The 13,169-nt window shown below is 47.4% G+C and overlaps 1 protein-coding gene across 2 annotated transcripts in view; it reads right to left on the bottom strand.

Annotated features, from left to right (window-relative positions):
• Positions 1 to 12,201, bottom strand: part of plppr2b (phospholipid phosphatase related 2b) — a 36,454-nt gene extending 24,253 nt beyond the window's left edge. The window contains exons 1-3 of one of the 2 annotated variants that reach the window (XM_049014159.1): positions 12,091 to 12,201; positions 10,792 to 10,917; positions 7,394 to 7,495 (exon numbers count right to left, since the gene is read on the bottom strand). In XM_049014159.1, coding sequence (XP_048870116.1) covers positions 7,394 to 7,495 — 102 coding nt within the window. In that variant the 5' untranslated portion in view covers positions 10,792 to 10,917; positions 12,091 to 12,201. Of the gene's footprint in view, positions 1 to 7,393; positions 7,496 to 10,791; positions 11,315 to 12,090 lie in introns of those variants that run through there. The other variant, XM_049014160.1, reaches the window with a different exon arrangement.
• Between the last annotated feature and the right edge of the window lie 968 nt (positions 12,202 to 13,169).

Below are 13,169 nucleotides of genomic sequence, written 5' to 3' on the forward strand. Positions count from 1 at the left end.
AGGGGCTGTCATACTGATCAGCCACCCTGAGCCGTCTTCTACCTCCTCCCTCTGTGAGGCGGGATTACCAGAGGTCTCGCCATCAGTCCAGCCGTGCATGTGAAAGCGCATCTGCAGACAGAGAACCGCACAGGTGCTGAGTGTTTGGGGCTGCATTGGGGCTGGGGTTCTGATCCAGCATTTTAAGCAAGGTGACAGCAGTAGCGCATTTGGCCCCCGCTGTCCTATAAAACCGTAATAAGAGTGCAATGAGATTGGGAGACCATGAAAGCTTAATTAAAGTGCAAATGCTCCCAGTGGAACTGGAGTTCAGCCTAATGCTAAATGTAATCTCTTACTATGGACCTACTACTTTAGTCATTTACCATAGACCTATTACTATAGCCCCTAACTATAAACGTATTACTTTAATAGAATAGACCTATAATTGTAACTCTCTACCCTAAACCTATTATTGTGATCTCTTACTATAGACCTATTACAGTAATTCCTTACTATGGACCATAACCCAATTAGTGTAATCCATCACCGTGACGTGATTACTGCATCACAGACATGTCACTGTAATCCGGTATCCTGCACCTAACGATGTAACCCCTTCCCATTTCCACTGTCCTCTACCGTAATGCCTTTACTGGTAGTTCAGCTTTATTGCATGAAATGTTCAGTACAAAGAGATCACTCACAAGTTTCCTGCAGACAGTAAATTGCCAAAAAATAACGTTGGGCAATAATGACAACAGGAACAGTAATGGAGACAATAAATACCACAAAATAAGAAAAAAATCCCCATATACCTATTACTGTAATTCTTAACTCTTCACTGCTCATTGTACCTACTATGGTAATGAGTTAGTACCGCAAGCCTTTCCCAAGAACTGCTTTGTTGTGGTTATGTGTTCTCATGCGGGAGCCCTGACTAGATTTCCATTTCACAGTTGCCCTACACTCCTATACTAGCTGATCAACATCAGAAAATTCATTAACCACAGGAAATATATGGTGCACAGATCACTGTTAAGCTCCTAAAACACTTTCAGCTGTTTTTTTCTAAACGTTTTTTCTAAACGATGTTACCTCCACCTAGTGATGGGCAAAATCATACTTATGAACCATTTGATGTATTTTTTTGACTCCACTAGATGGTGCTGTCTCTTCAAAAAAAGGGCTCAAAGCATGCCCCAAAGCAAGCCAAGAGCGCCATCTAGTGAGGTAAAAAAAATACAGCAAATGGTTCATGAAGCTTCATTTGGCGATCACTACCTCCACCCCATGTGAGGGCGCCATTTAAGTCCACGACAACACAGTCCTAGTGGGGGGGCAGATTGTAATCTGAATTTGGGAGATGGTAGGATTCACAAAGAGGGCACAATGAGCCAGGCATAGATACTACACAGCGCTGCAGTTTTAACAATCTCATACAGTCAGATAGAATCATTTCCTCTGACAAGGTCGAGGCAGTGGGTACTGATTGGCGTACAGTAATTGACACACATGCCCCTGAGTCATTCATTTTAGGGAATAGCGGTGCGCATGTTAGAGAGAGACAAATTACTGACCAACAAACAGGATTATATATGGGTATAGATTTCAGAGGACATTTTGATTTGTCTAGCATGTGTATTCTCTTGGTGAAGGCTGTGTTGGGATATCAAAAAGCCTGGTTTAATATTTGATTCCTCCAAACTAGGACCACAAGAACCTTCTGGAACTCTGCCAGGGGGAAAATGCTACAGGCAACCAACAGAATATGCAGGACGCGACCTAACGACCAGTTGCAGAAGAATGTGTGTGATTGCAAGACGTGGAAATGTTTTGCATTGTGGAAGACAATGCGGACCACAGTTCAATACAATGTACCTTTGAGATGAATTATAATGCAGAATGAATGCCAAGACTCTATTGAGGAGTCTAGTAATAGTTTAAATGTTGTGTGCAGCACGATGCTATAGACTTTCTATAAGAAGTTTCTGCTGAAGGCAGTAGCTTTTGGTGAGATAAAGTGGTGTTGGCCTGTGAAAATCTCTTTCTCTCTGCCACAACCAAATCACCTGATCCTCATTCTCCTCAGCCTCTTTCAACACTTCCACTCATGACCCAGTCGGCTCTGTTTCCTTCTCTCACACTTCGGATTTTCAGCGGCTCAGGATTGCGAGGTGTTTCCTGCTCAAGCAATCCTTTCGAAATGCTGCTCTTTAACAATAAGGAGGGACTGAAAGAGTGGAAGATAAAAAAAAAAGAGAATCCAGCGCATTACCTCGCACAGACAACCGACCCTCTTCTGCTTGACGGAAGTCACTCCTCTCTTGGTCTGAGGTTGGCCATCAAATTTACGTTCTACGCTGGCCAACTGTCTCCACATGCACAGTAAATATCCATTTCGTATTAAATAGATCGATACCATGTTGACATCAACGGATATGGGTGGAATCCCGATTTCAGGTGATTTCAGGTCCTCGTTACAGTCAGACAGGCATCACAAAATTTGACTGGCCCGACTCCCGAGGCAGTGAGAGACCAGGGTAACACAGCTTCATGTGAGAGGGTGCCACAGAGGCACCGGGAAGCCAGCAAGCATCATGTTGCCATTGGGACCTAGGAGACAGCAGAGATCCAAGGAAGCCTCAGCCAGCCAAGCTATTTATAACACCTCCCCAGGACTCCACCAGCTGGCGGCTCCTGCAGGTGCTTTTCTTGCCTTCCATTTAGGGCTGTTGGGACGCCAGGAGGGGCTAGACATGGGTGTGGCACAACAGTAGAGTCTGGCCACGGGGGACCCGTGCTGTGCGCTATGCTATATGCCAGTGGTGCCCTCACTGTGGCGTACTGGTCAGGAGAAAGGTAGCCCCCACCAGTAACAGCACCATTCCACTCAACGGAGAGGAGAGAGATCATGGGTCGAAAAATTAGTGTCGCCCTTCCCCGTGCGACTCCGACTTCCATTTCGAAGCAATTTCCCCGCTGTGTTTCCTGGCATTGGATAATGTGAAGACTCACCAGAGCGCAAAACAACAACAACGACTGCAGGGAAGAAATGAAAAGGATGAGCGGGGGGAGGATATGCAAGGGATGAATGGGAAAATACTGTTTTGCAGGAAAACAAATGGGAGACTGAGGCAGGGATGGGGAGGGCCGGGAACGCCCGACACCTAGTGGCGGCCGTGAATATTGCGGGGGTGGCGGAAACTAGAAGCGGGACGAAGACCGGAATGAGGGGGATGGACAGAGGTGGATGAAAAGATACCAGCAAGAGAGGAATAACGAGTGACATGCAAGAAGTGTAACTTTACACTTCATCAAGCATTCTAAAAGAGCATGTGGATTTTTTTGAAGATGAAAAAGGCACATTTTTAGAGTCGGGGCTGAAAGGTGACCCACTACCCAAAAAAATCCATCCATCCATCCATTCGGCCATCCATCCATCCAACCACTTATCCTGAGCGGGGGGGAGCCTATCCCAGGTATCACAGGGCCCAAGGCAAAGATCCCTAAAAATCCCTAATATAAAACATTACCATTCAATATCACTTTTTACTGGTTACTTTCATTCCTTTGAAGAATATATGATCATTATTAGCATTCAAAAATCTTTCTGTCTTTCATAAACACTTCAGTTACACTTTTGCTTTGTTCTCTCTCTCTCTCTCGCTCGCTCTCTCTCTGAGACCTGAGTCCTGCACTCCTGTATCCCAGCACCACACCTCAGTTGTGTGCAGCCCTCCAGATCTCCATCCACACAAGCACCGTGTCGATCGCTGCTCCCTTGGCAGACATCATACGGCAGGCAAACCTCAGCGAGGGTGACGCAGAGCGACGATGAAGACGTCGCGAATCGCTAACTGGCCGTAGTAAAGGCGCGACGTTTAATGCGAGAAGCAAGCACTTCACCTCGGAGTCGTCGCCAAATGGGAAAATCTGACCCTGAAAACATGTGGTTTGGTACAACAGAGCAAGGGGGGAAAAATGTTCGGTTTTACAACAATTACAAGCATGAATAAGCCTGAAAGATGGACAGGTGCACAGAACAGTGATCGCTTGACAATATGCGTCCCTTTTGCGAGGGAGATGTCAGCTTTCTGCACAATTGTCAGCCGAGAGGAAATGGGGGGGGGGGGGGGATGTTCAGCTGCAGTGAGATCGCCGTTAACAGATGTTCTGGGTATGAAAGACATAAGACTTCGCACTGTATTGATGTGTCCACAGTTTAGTTAAACAGCACTGCATAACACAGCTAATCCAAGGCCAAAGAAGTGACCAGAGTAGGGATACCTGCAAGGAACCCCCTCTCTAAGAAGGCCTCCCATTCTCCATCTCGTCCTAATTACCCGTTCCAGAAGGATCTTGAGAATAGATGTGAACGTCAATGGCCGCTGTGGCACTCATTTAACTAAATGCTGTGAGGGCTCTGCTGAGCGCAGCAGTGCGTCAGTGTGCTGAACCTGTCACTTCTATGGCTCTCCTCCAACAGGTGTGATAAAGCAATCAGTCGCCTCCCAGGGCCGCCGCGGCTGCAGAAGGAGCTATTCATAGACCCCTGCAGAAGTGGAACAGGAAGCTCACAGTCTACAGGTGTGCGTTCTACATACGGCCTTAGCACATCGCTAAGGCTAAGAGCGCTGAGCACTACGAGTGCACGTTATTACTACGGAGTTTCTCCGTTGGTGCTTTTTGTGTGGTTTAATTCTAACTTAATATTCCACTCTTTGCGAAAATGCATTCTGTATGACATTTTCAGCATTTCCATTCCAGTAGTGCGTTGGACGTGAAACCCTTTACCTCTGAGGGAACAGCGCACCCTGCTGGAACATGCCGGTACTGCGTGTCACCGGCCAATTTCCGACAGGAAACGAGCTGGGTTGCCATCCCAACGGCAGTCTCTTAGGCTTTGGTATCCAGTTCATAAGCGTAAGAATCCATTAGTGATGGCCATGTCCGTCCGGCTAACCTTCAGACGGCTGAAATGCACACGTGTTGGCGATCTCCCTGTCCTGTCTTATATAACCTCTCCGGCGGAAATCGGGACGAAAAGCACAGCCCTGGCTACAGCAGGGAAGCGTGAGCACGCTCCTGTAGGAGGGAACTGAAGCCCACACGTTGCTAAATTTAGCCCATGGAGGTTGAATACGCCGAGAACCTCCCACGAGTGCACGAGTGCACTAGCTCTAACAAAGCACGGGCTGCAGAAAACAGCCTATTAAAGGTATCACGGTGATCTGTGTATCCGGTGACCATGCACGCTTACATGCCCCTTTCCCATGTCACTTCCTGACACCTAGGCTTGGTGGTGGGAGGGGTCGCCCAACTCAACCAGCCCGGCAATGTGGCAGTAAAGCACATTGACGCCGGGGCTCCGTGTCGTTCATTTAGGACGCCCAGTGCATGCTGTTCTGCGATTGGCTGAGCGGGAATCCAGGGGCGGTGCTGAGGTAGAGAGTGGGCGCTTTAAATGAAATGCGGCAGTCTGTGAATTAGCGAGATCGGCCCCTCTCTGAACGCGGCAAGCGTATCGTTTGATGCACTCAGTGAGGGCAGACAGCCGCCACTGAAGTGACCAACGGGACCCCAGGCCACAGCCTCAGAGCACATTCATATTTAGCTACTTATATTTTTATCTATTTATCTGCTCCCACAGGAGGCACCCTGGACCTCGATCCAGGTTACTAATCCATGCCCACAACCACCAGGGCCTCCCTGCTACCTCGCTACTGTGTATTAATATTTTAAACTTAAGAACAACGTATATCTATCTATTTATTATGAACCTCCCCATGACTTGTACTAGATAAGCAACTAGAAGACAGATGGATGGATGGATGGATGGATGGATTCACATTCCACTTGTCTCTATGTCCTAGGGCGGTGCTTCCAAATCCGGTCCTCTGGGACCCACTGACAGTCCACGTTTTTTCCGGGAGCTGAGATGAGCACAAATGTGGACTGTCTGGCAGGGAGCAAAAACATGGACTGACTGTCTCCCCGAGGATCGGATTAGAAAAGTTAAATGGACACACACATTTAGCAACATATCGTACATGTGATTCTACGTCCGGTTCCCTGAACAAACATTTAAAACAAACTTTAAGACCGAAATTTTCATAAGGCAGCTGCTCGTGCACTTGCTCACCTCCGAGGCATCACACTGAAGATCTGTGTGAAGAATCTCCGTTTATTCTCCAGTGTATTTTTGTTTTACTTTTTCTTACGTTTTCTGTGCTGCTCCCTGAGACATGTCGGTGTCACGAGTGATCGGTGTGCTGCAAAATCGGAACTGGAAACGAACACGCAATAATAAAAAAGAATAAAGAGGGAACGATTTGCGTAACTGAAGGCTCGCTAAGATTGACGGTTCCGGCTTAACAGTGATTCTTAAGTAAACTGTTCTACAGAAATTCATAGAAGGAAAAACGGCTGTATTACAAATTGGTGCCTTTTCGCGGCACACACAAAATCCCGAAGTGAGTGAGAAGAGAACGAGGCTAATTAGTGTCTAAGAAGCCGGTACCTCAGAATACCAGGCAGGTTATAATATAACTGGAGTCACCACTCAACACGACCACCGATACGCTTTCAAACAGACGGCACTCAAATAACAACAGTGAACACCGTGTGTAATCTGCCAGACAAAAGCAACAGGGACCTTGTTTTATAAGCATTAACGAATTAAACCCGTCCCCTAGGCCCGAGATAACATGAGTTGATCATTAAGAATACACTCATACAGAACAAATGCTTTTGGCCAATCAGCTGCTTCCAGTCATCGGGCTCAGGAGACCCCAGCGACAGCCGATTCTGGACATTTAGTGAGTCAGTAATCGTCTTGTGGGTCTTTGTGGAGCTCGCAGGACAGTCTTTAAGATAACCTTTAGGTCAGCTGTTCAAACCCAGGTGTGAGGCCTCTTCAGTCAATCAGTCCTCTTATTAGTGACCTAATTAGGCAGTTTCAGCGAAAACCTGCACACACACCAGCCCTATCTGGATAAGATTGGCCACCCCAGTCTTACGGCCTTTCAGTCTAAAAGCTTCAGCAGATTTTCAGTCTTGGCCTCACAGGAATATGGTCTTTAAATATAGAGTGGGCTTCTATCTTCCTGATTTAAAATGGTAGACAAGTTTAGGACAGTTTCAGAGGATATTCCGAATGTCTGGAGTCGTTATTGGTTACAGAAATGCTAAATGGAAGAACATTTGGGGGAGAAAAGGAATCCGCATGCGAAGATCAACGTGCATGAAGAATTTTCTGATTAACCAAGAATGTCTCTCTCTGCAAAGTCAGTAATAATATCCTTTCGAAAGCAGCCTCTCTGCGGTGTGCTGATTGGCTGCAGAGAAACACGTGTGGGTCGGAGGGACCGTGCCCAGCGGTCTGACGGTTTGCGGCCCTGGGCCTGCTCACCTCCACGCACAAGAAGCAGGGCACGATGGACCTGCTGGTCTTCAGCCCTGCCTTCAACACCGGCATCTTCCTGCTGGACGTCTCCTTTCTCTCTCGCTGCATCTGAAGGTACAAGCAGAAGCACCAGGCTTCAGTTACACCGGTCGACCTCCCAGAACGGTTCATGTCTGACTGCCCTCCATGACAGATCCTTTTTTTTCCGTGTCAGGACAAGGTTCTAAAATATGTATTCTGCACCTTCAGAGCCTCTGCAAACCCAAAACATGGGTAAACACAGAGTAACGGTTGAGGAATGATGTTGTGGACAAAAAGATGACAGGCAGTTAGTCTCAGCTACCCCAGTGTAACATCCAGTGTGGATTCAAAACCATGAGCTAATCGCATTCACACCATATTGTTTGTGAGAACAACCAGCCTTCTGTTAGCCGCAGTGAGGGTGGCAGGCAATTAAAACACACTCCCTCCGGGGGGGGGGGGGGGGTCTTTTAGCAAGTTCCTTTCCAATCTCTGCAGTTTTTTTTTTCCTTTGTTCTGTTACAGAGGCTGCAGTAGGTTGAAAATCTAGTGGCTCAAGTCAAGCCATTTCAGGATTCATCACTGGATATGGTCTCCTCTGCCCTTGGTCCACTTTCCTGCTGCAGGATCACATCCAGTGTGGAGCCTATCCCAGGGAGCACGGGGCACGCGGCAGTGAGAATGCAGTGCGTCACGTGGCACATACTCACACGATCCCATGTGCAGAAATTCAGAGACACAATTCCTACTGAGCTACAGGGACAGTGGGACGAAAATGGAGTACCCAAAGGAAATGCAAACTCACCACACACCGAGCCAGGGAGGGGAATCGAACTCATAACCCTTGAATGTAATAGTAACCATTCCAGATCCACGTTACCTATGGGCTCCGATTCATGCAGGACCCCCTACCAAGACCAGCATGCCTCAACTTCTGCCTTGGTCACATTCCGGTCATTAAGGCTGACCAGCACGTATTGACGTAGGTGGCAGGATAGGGGGCGTCTAAATGGGGCGGATGGGGAACTTCAGTCAGCTGCTTTGTGGAACCTCATTCATGGGATGCCCCCCTCTATCAGCCAGAAATCCACCCACTGAGCAGCTGGCAAACACCACCCCTCCCCCGGGCAGACACGTTTGAAAGCACCCCGGTCAATACTACCCATGTTTATTTATTTAATTTTATAAAAAGAAGGACCAGTAAACAGGAAGCGCGGCCCAGCTCCTGGTGCCAGAGGGAACGGCGTGGAGCTGTATGCACAAAGCGGCCCGGTGACAGGCCTGGCAAGCAGCGCACTGTACCTGTCACAGCACTCAATGAGCCCGGCGCATCAAACGGGAGCGCCGCCACTTTAAGGGCACTGCAGACCTTTTCAGGTCTTACATGTGGATCTTTCCCAGTGGACGCACCCCAAGGAATCTGCACAGAGCAGTGAGCATAAACAGTGTAATAGGTATGGGCCAAGTCTGCGGTGTTTCATCATCCTCTTTAGGACTGTGAGATCAGAAGGTTGCTGGTTCAAATCCCAGGGTTGCCAGAGTCGCTATTGGAGGCCCTTAAGCACATTTGTTCCAGGGACTGTCTGGCCCTGCTTTCTTAAATGTATGTCACTCTGGATAAAAAGTGTCTGCTAAATTATTAACTGTAAAATATGTAAACCTCATGGGTGGCTGGCTTTACCACAATAGATTTGACATGGAAATGGGATGCGGCTCTTGGGTTGCTGAGAGGCAGGGTGCCAGCCAAATCTAAGTCACTCCTCTGACCGCAGAGGAGAGGAAAGGAGGCTCTGTGGGGGATGCGGAAGGCACTCCGCAACTGGGGGGGGGGGGGGGGGGGCTAAAAACACAGACCCTCGCAAACATCTTCATAGCCCTGGCTGGCGGTCATGTCTGAATCATTTGAAAGCTACGGATATGAAGCTTTCATTACATGGAGCTCTAATCCATCAAAAGTAACATACTTAGAAGATTATTATATGCTTTAATCGCTTTACACTAAGGTATTAGTACTAAGCATGCACCTAGACTGTCCACCTCAACACACACAGCCTGTCCACTCTGAGATATAGTGTCCATATCTCAGCATCCTTAACCTAGACTGTACCCTCTTACATACAGACTGTCCACCCCAACACACACAGCCTGTCCACTCTGAGATATAGTGTCCATATCTCAGCATCCTTAACCTAGACAGTACCCTCTTACATACAGACTGTCCACCCCAACACACACAGCCAGTCCACTCTAAGACACGGTGTCCACATCTGAACATCCTTGACTTAGACAATACCTTCTTACATACAGACTTTTTGCACACCTTGGTCACACTGACTGACCTTCCTTAGACATAGACTGTCCAGTCAGATAATGGCCCTAGCATGACATATTAAAAATACCAACACAGTTTCCACAATGTCCAAAAAGAAATACTGTCCACTGTGACTGTAGCCAACAATACAACATGTCTTCTATTAGATATAATAAGATATAGACAATAAACATGCATGTTGAGACATAGTGTCCATAAACTACATACTAAATACAACAAGGACACAGTAAGCAAGGGGTCTCAACAGCAGACAATTAATAGTTTTGATATTTAAAGATACAACCCAGATTGTCCACATTATTTATTGCAGAACTTTAATAATGCATACAGCTGGGTATTTTCAGAAAGAAGTCAGGTACAAGGTATTCATTTTAGGCAAGTCAGTTTTATCTTTAAATATAGACAACCTTCCTAGTCAAAAAATCAGTTCTTTGACAGCTCTCTCATACTCAAAGTCATTTGTGCGTGTATTTGATGTTTTTGTCCATAGCGAGTATAGCGAGCCAACATCTCGGGCGCAACTGAGATACACAGCCTTGCTCTAGGGCACAACATGATATATCTACTTGGCCCACCATGAGATTTGAACCCACAACCTTCTGGATGTGGACACATAACCTATCGAGCCACACGGTGCCCCAACTTCCTCTTCTACAAAACCTGTAACCCTCACACAAGGGATTACGCAGAGGAGTCCTCAGCTGTACTTCAGCATCCATGCAGAGTGTGTTTATGTTTATATGAGTAAATGCATGTGTGCACACACCAACGCAAACATACACACACGCATGCATAATGCATCCCCATTTTCACACATCCTGCCCCCCATACTAACACAGTCCCACATGCCACTGCCGACATGGGAAAAGGGTAATAGGATTTGAGAGAAATTGCGTTTGCCATTTGGGGAATACCGTGCTAACACATGAACACTCTCAACTGCTCTGATCCAGCAATATGGGTCACAGACAGAAGTCAGCCGTTTCTCCCATTATGCTACACAAATGCTTTTCACAGCCCGACACCATCAAAAAAAAACAACACAAATTACCTCAATTTGCGTCCGTGGAGATGCCGTGCTGTATGCACCTGCCAAATCTTCACGTGTGAGGGGAACGGGGGAATCACACCGAGCTGCAGCCCTACCTCACTCGCCTCGTTGCCGTGGGCTAGATTCCTATGCAGACATCGTTGCCGTGGGAGACAAGTGATGCTGAATCAAACGTTGAGGCTTAAGAACCCTGGTCTCCCTGCCACTCGCTTCCCCGGAGCCGAAAACGCCCGCCCTCCGCTCTCTCCACGCGCTGGATGATCTCGGAAGAGGACCTCCAGATGGAGACGCGTGACACGGACCGCAGCTTCTACCGACGCCCCCTTCCTTGTGGCTCCGGCAAGTGCCAGCGTCTCGTACGGTATCGACCCCCCCCAACCCCACGTAATTTGCCAGCTCAAATGGCTGCCTATGGCTAATTAATTAAACAGCCTGAAATTGCTGGCTCCAGTGGTTCTCGGTACAGATGCAGCGAAGGCACAGACAGAGTGAGAGAGAGCGAGAGAGAGACACGGAGAAAGAGGTGGTGAGAGAGAGGAGGAGAGAGAGAAAGAGAGGAATTAGGAGACGGAGCAGAGCAGCAAGCATAACAGAGAAATAGAGCGAGAGAGAGAGAGAGAGGTGTGTGTCAGGAAAAGAGAACAAGAGCAGCTCATCTGAATTCGGAGCACAGCTTCCCAGCTGGACGAATCAGAAGAGGGATTTACGTGGGCATACAATGGGGGTATAAGCCATATGCTCAGGTGAATGATCTATCAAACGGCACCCATTCTGCCCTGCTGACCAGGAGCTGGGGAAGGGACTGGCCACATGGGGTCCGATGACGTGGTTAAGGCACCCCCCATCCATGGCTCATTGTTGATGAATGGCTCCTTGTATGCAGGTATGCCCACGGATGACAGGGCCCACGCTATTGGCTGGACAGAGAGGGGATGATGGTGACCCTCAGATTGCACCACGGCTTGACCCTGTATAATTGGGCTGTTTACCATTAAAACTGCAGTCCAATGAACGGGAGACATGCTCGGCTGTATGACACATTAACACAATAAGTCAGGGAATGATGGAGAGAATGGTGGAGAAACACAACCATGGAGGCGAAGTAAAACAAGAGTATGAGTCAAAAACAAAACTCAAGTACAAAACAAAAGACAAAACAAAATGCACGTTGGGTAGCAGGCAGGCTTCAGGGTTTGTGAGCGTTTACGAGACAAGAGAAAACGAAACAACTGAAAATAAGATAAACTCACTTTGTTTATCCAGTATACTGTAGACACAGGGAACAAGACGGAGGAGCACCTGGGGGGGAATTCCAGACCTTCACAGTTCCCTTAATCTAGCTTCCACAGCTTTGCAGGATCTCACATACGTTCGTGCCGAACGCCACAGAGAAACTCCTCTAAGTAGAACTGACTGGTTGAGCGGCCTGGGGTCACTGCAGAAATGATTACAGATAATGCATCCGTTTAGTTACAGAACAGAGCATTCAGAGCCCAAGCTTCACTCTCACCTGTACATGTGTGTGTGTGTCCCAAAGGAGAGCAAGACTGCTTATACACAAAAACTAAAGAATTTCTAGGTACCACTACTTGTACTTGTAGAAAGAAATAGGCCCGATTTTGGCCATCTGGCCGTATGCCCTACGGAAAATGCAGGGCGTCTTGTTGTTGAGGTTCGAGTATATCTTAAGTAAGTTTAAGACAGCACTCAACACAAAGGAATTCTGGATATGGGGCTATAAGACAAACTGTTACATCATCTGGTATGTGGACAGACACTTGTAGCAGGCAAGGGGAGGAATTTTATGTATTTGAGGGCAATGAAATGAATACCCAATGTTTTCAAATTAAGCTGTTTTTCTCTTAGTGTAAATTACATTAAGGGGATTTAGTAGCTCAGGGTCACCAGAACAAAGCTGCCCCTGAATTTCTGCACCAAGGTCTTTCATCTCTGATGTCTAACTGCATCTGGTTCGGTCACATGCGTGGGGGTGTCACAAATAATGGAGACCTGTCATAGCAGGCAGAGATGAAGGTTTCCTTGGTGGATGGAGGAGGTACGTTGGAGTCAGAAGGTAAGCTGATAAAAAAATGGATACATGTAACGCTTTGACCCATTTGACTAAAAATATCGACTGGGGACACCAAGCTAAGCTGAATGTGCATTCCTGTTGCCGTGAAGAATGGCATGATATTGGCCTAATGCCCAAACAGACAGGAGGTACAGTGCGAGTGGTACTATGCTCCCGGGATGAGCAATCCCACTATTCCTGCAGACCATTCACCTCAGTTCACCGAGGGAGTCAACGCTGATGACACATGTGTCCTATTTTCACAGTTTTATGCCCACAGTATCCTAGCCCGTTTATTATATCTGTC

The sequence above is a fragment of the Brienomyrus brachyistius genome, chromosome 5 (assembly GCF_023856365.1).
Source record: "Brienomyrus brachyistius isolate T26 chromosome 5, BBRACH_0.4, whole genome shotgun sequence".
In the NCBI taxonomy this organism is placed as follows: Eukaryota; Metazoa; Chordata; class Actinopteri; order Osteoglossiformes; family Mormyridae; genus Brienomyrus; species Brienomyrus brachyistius.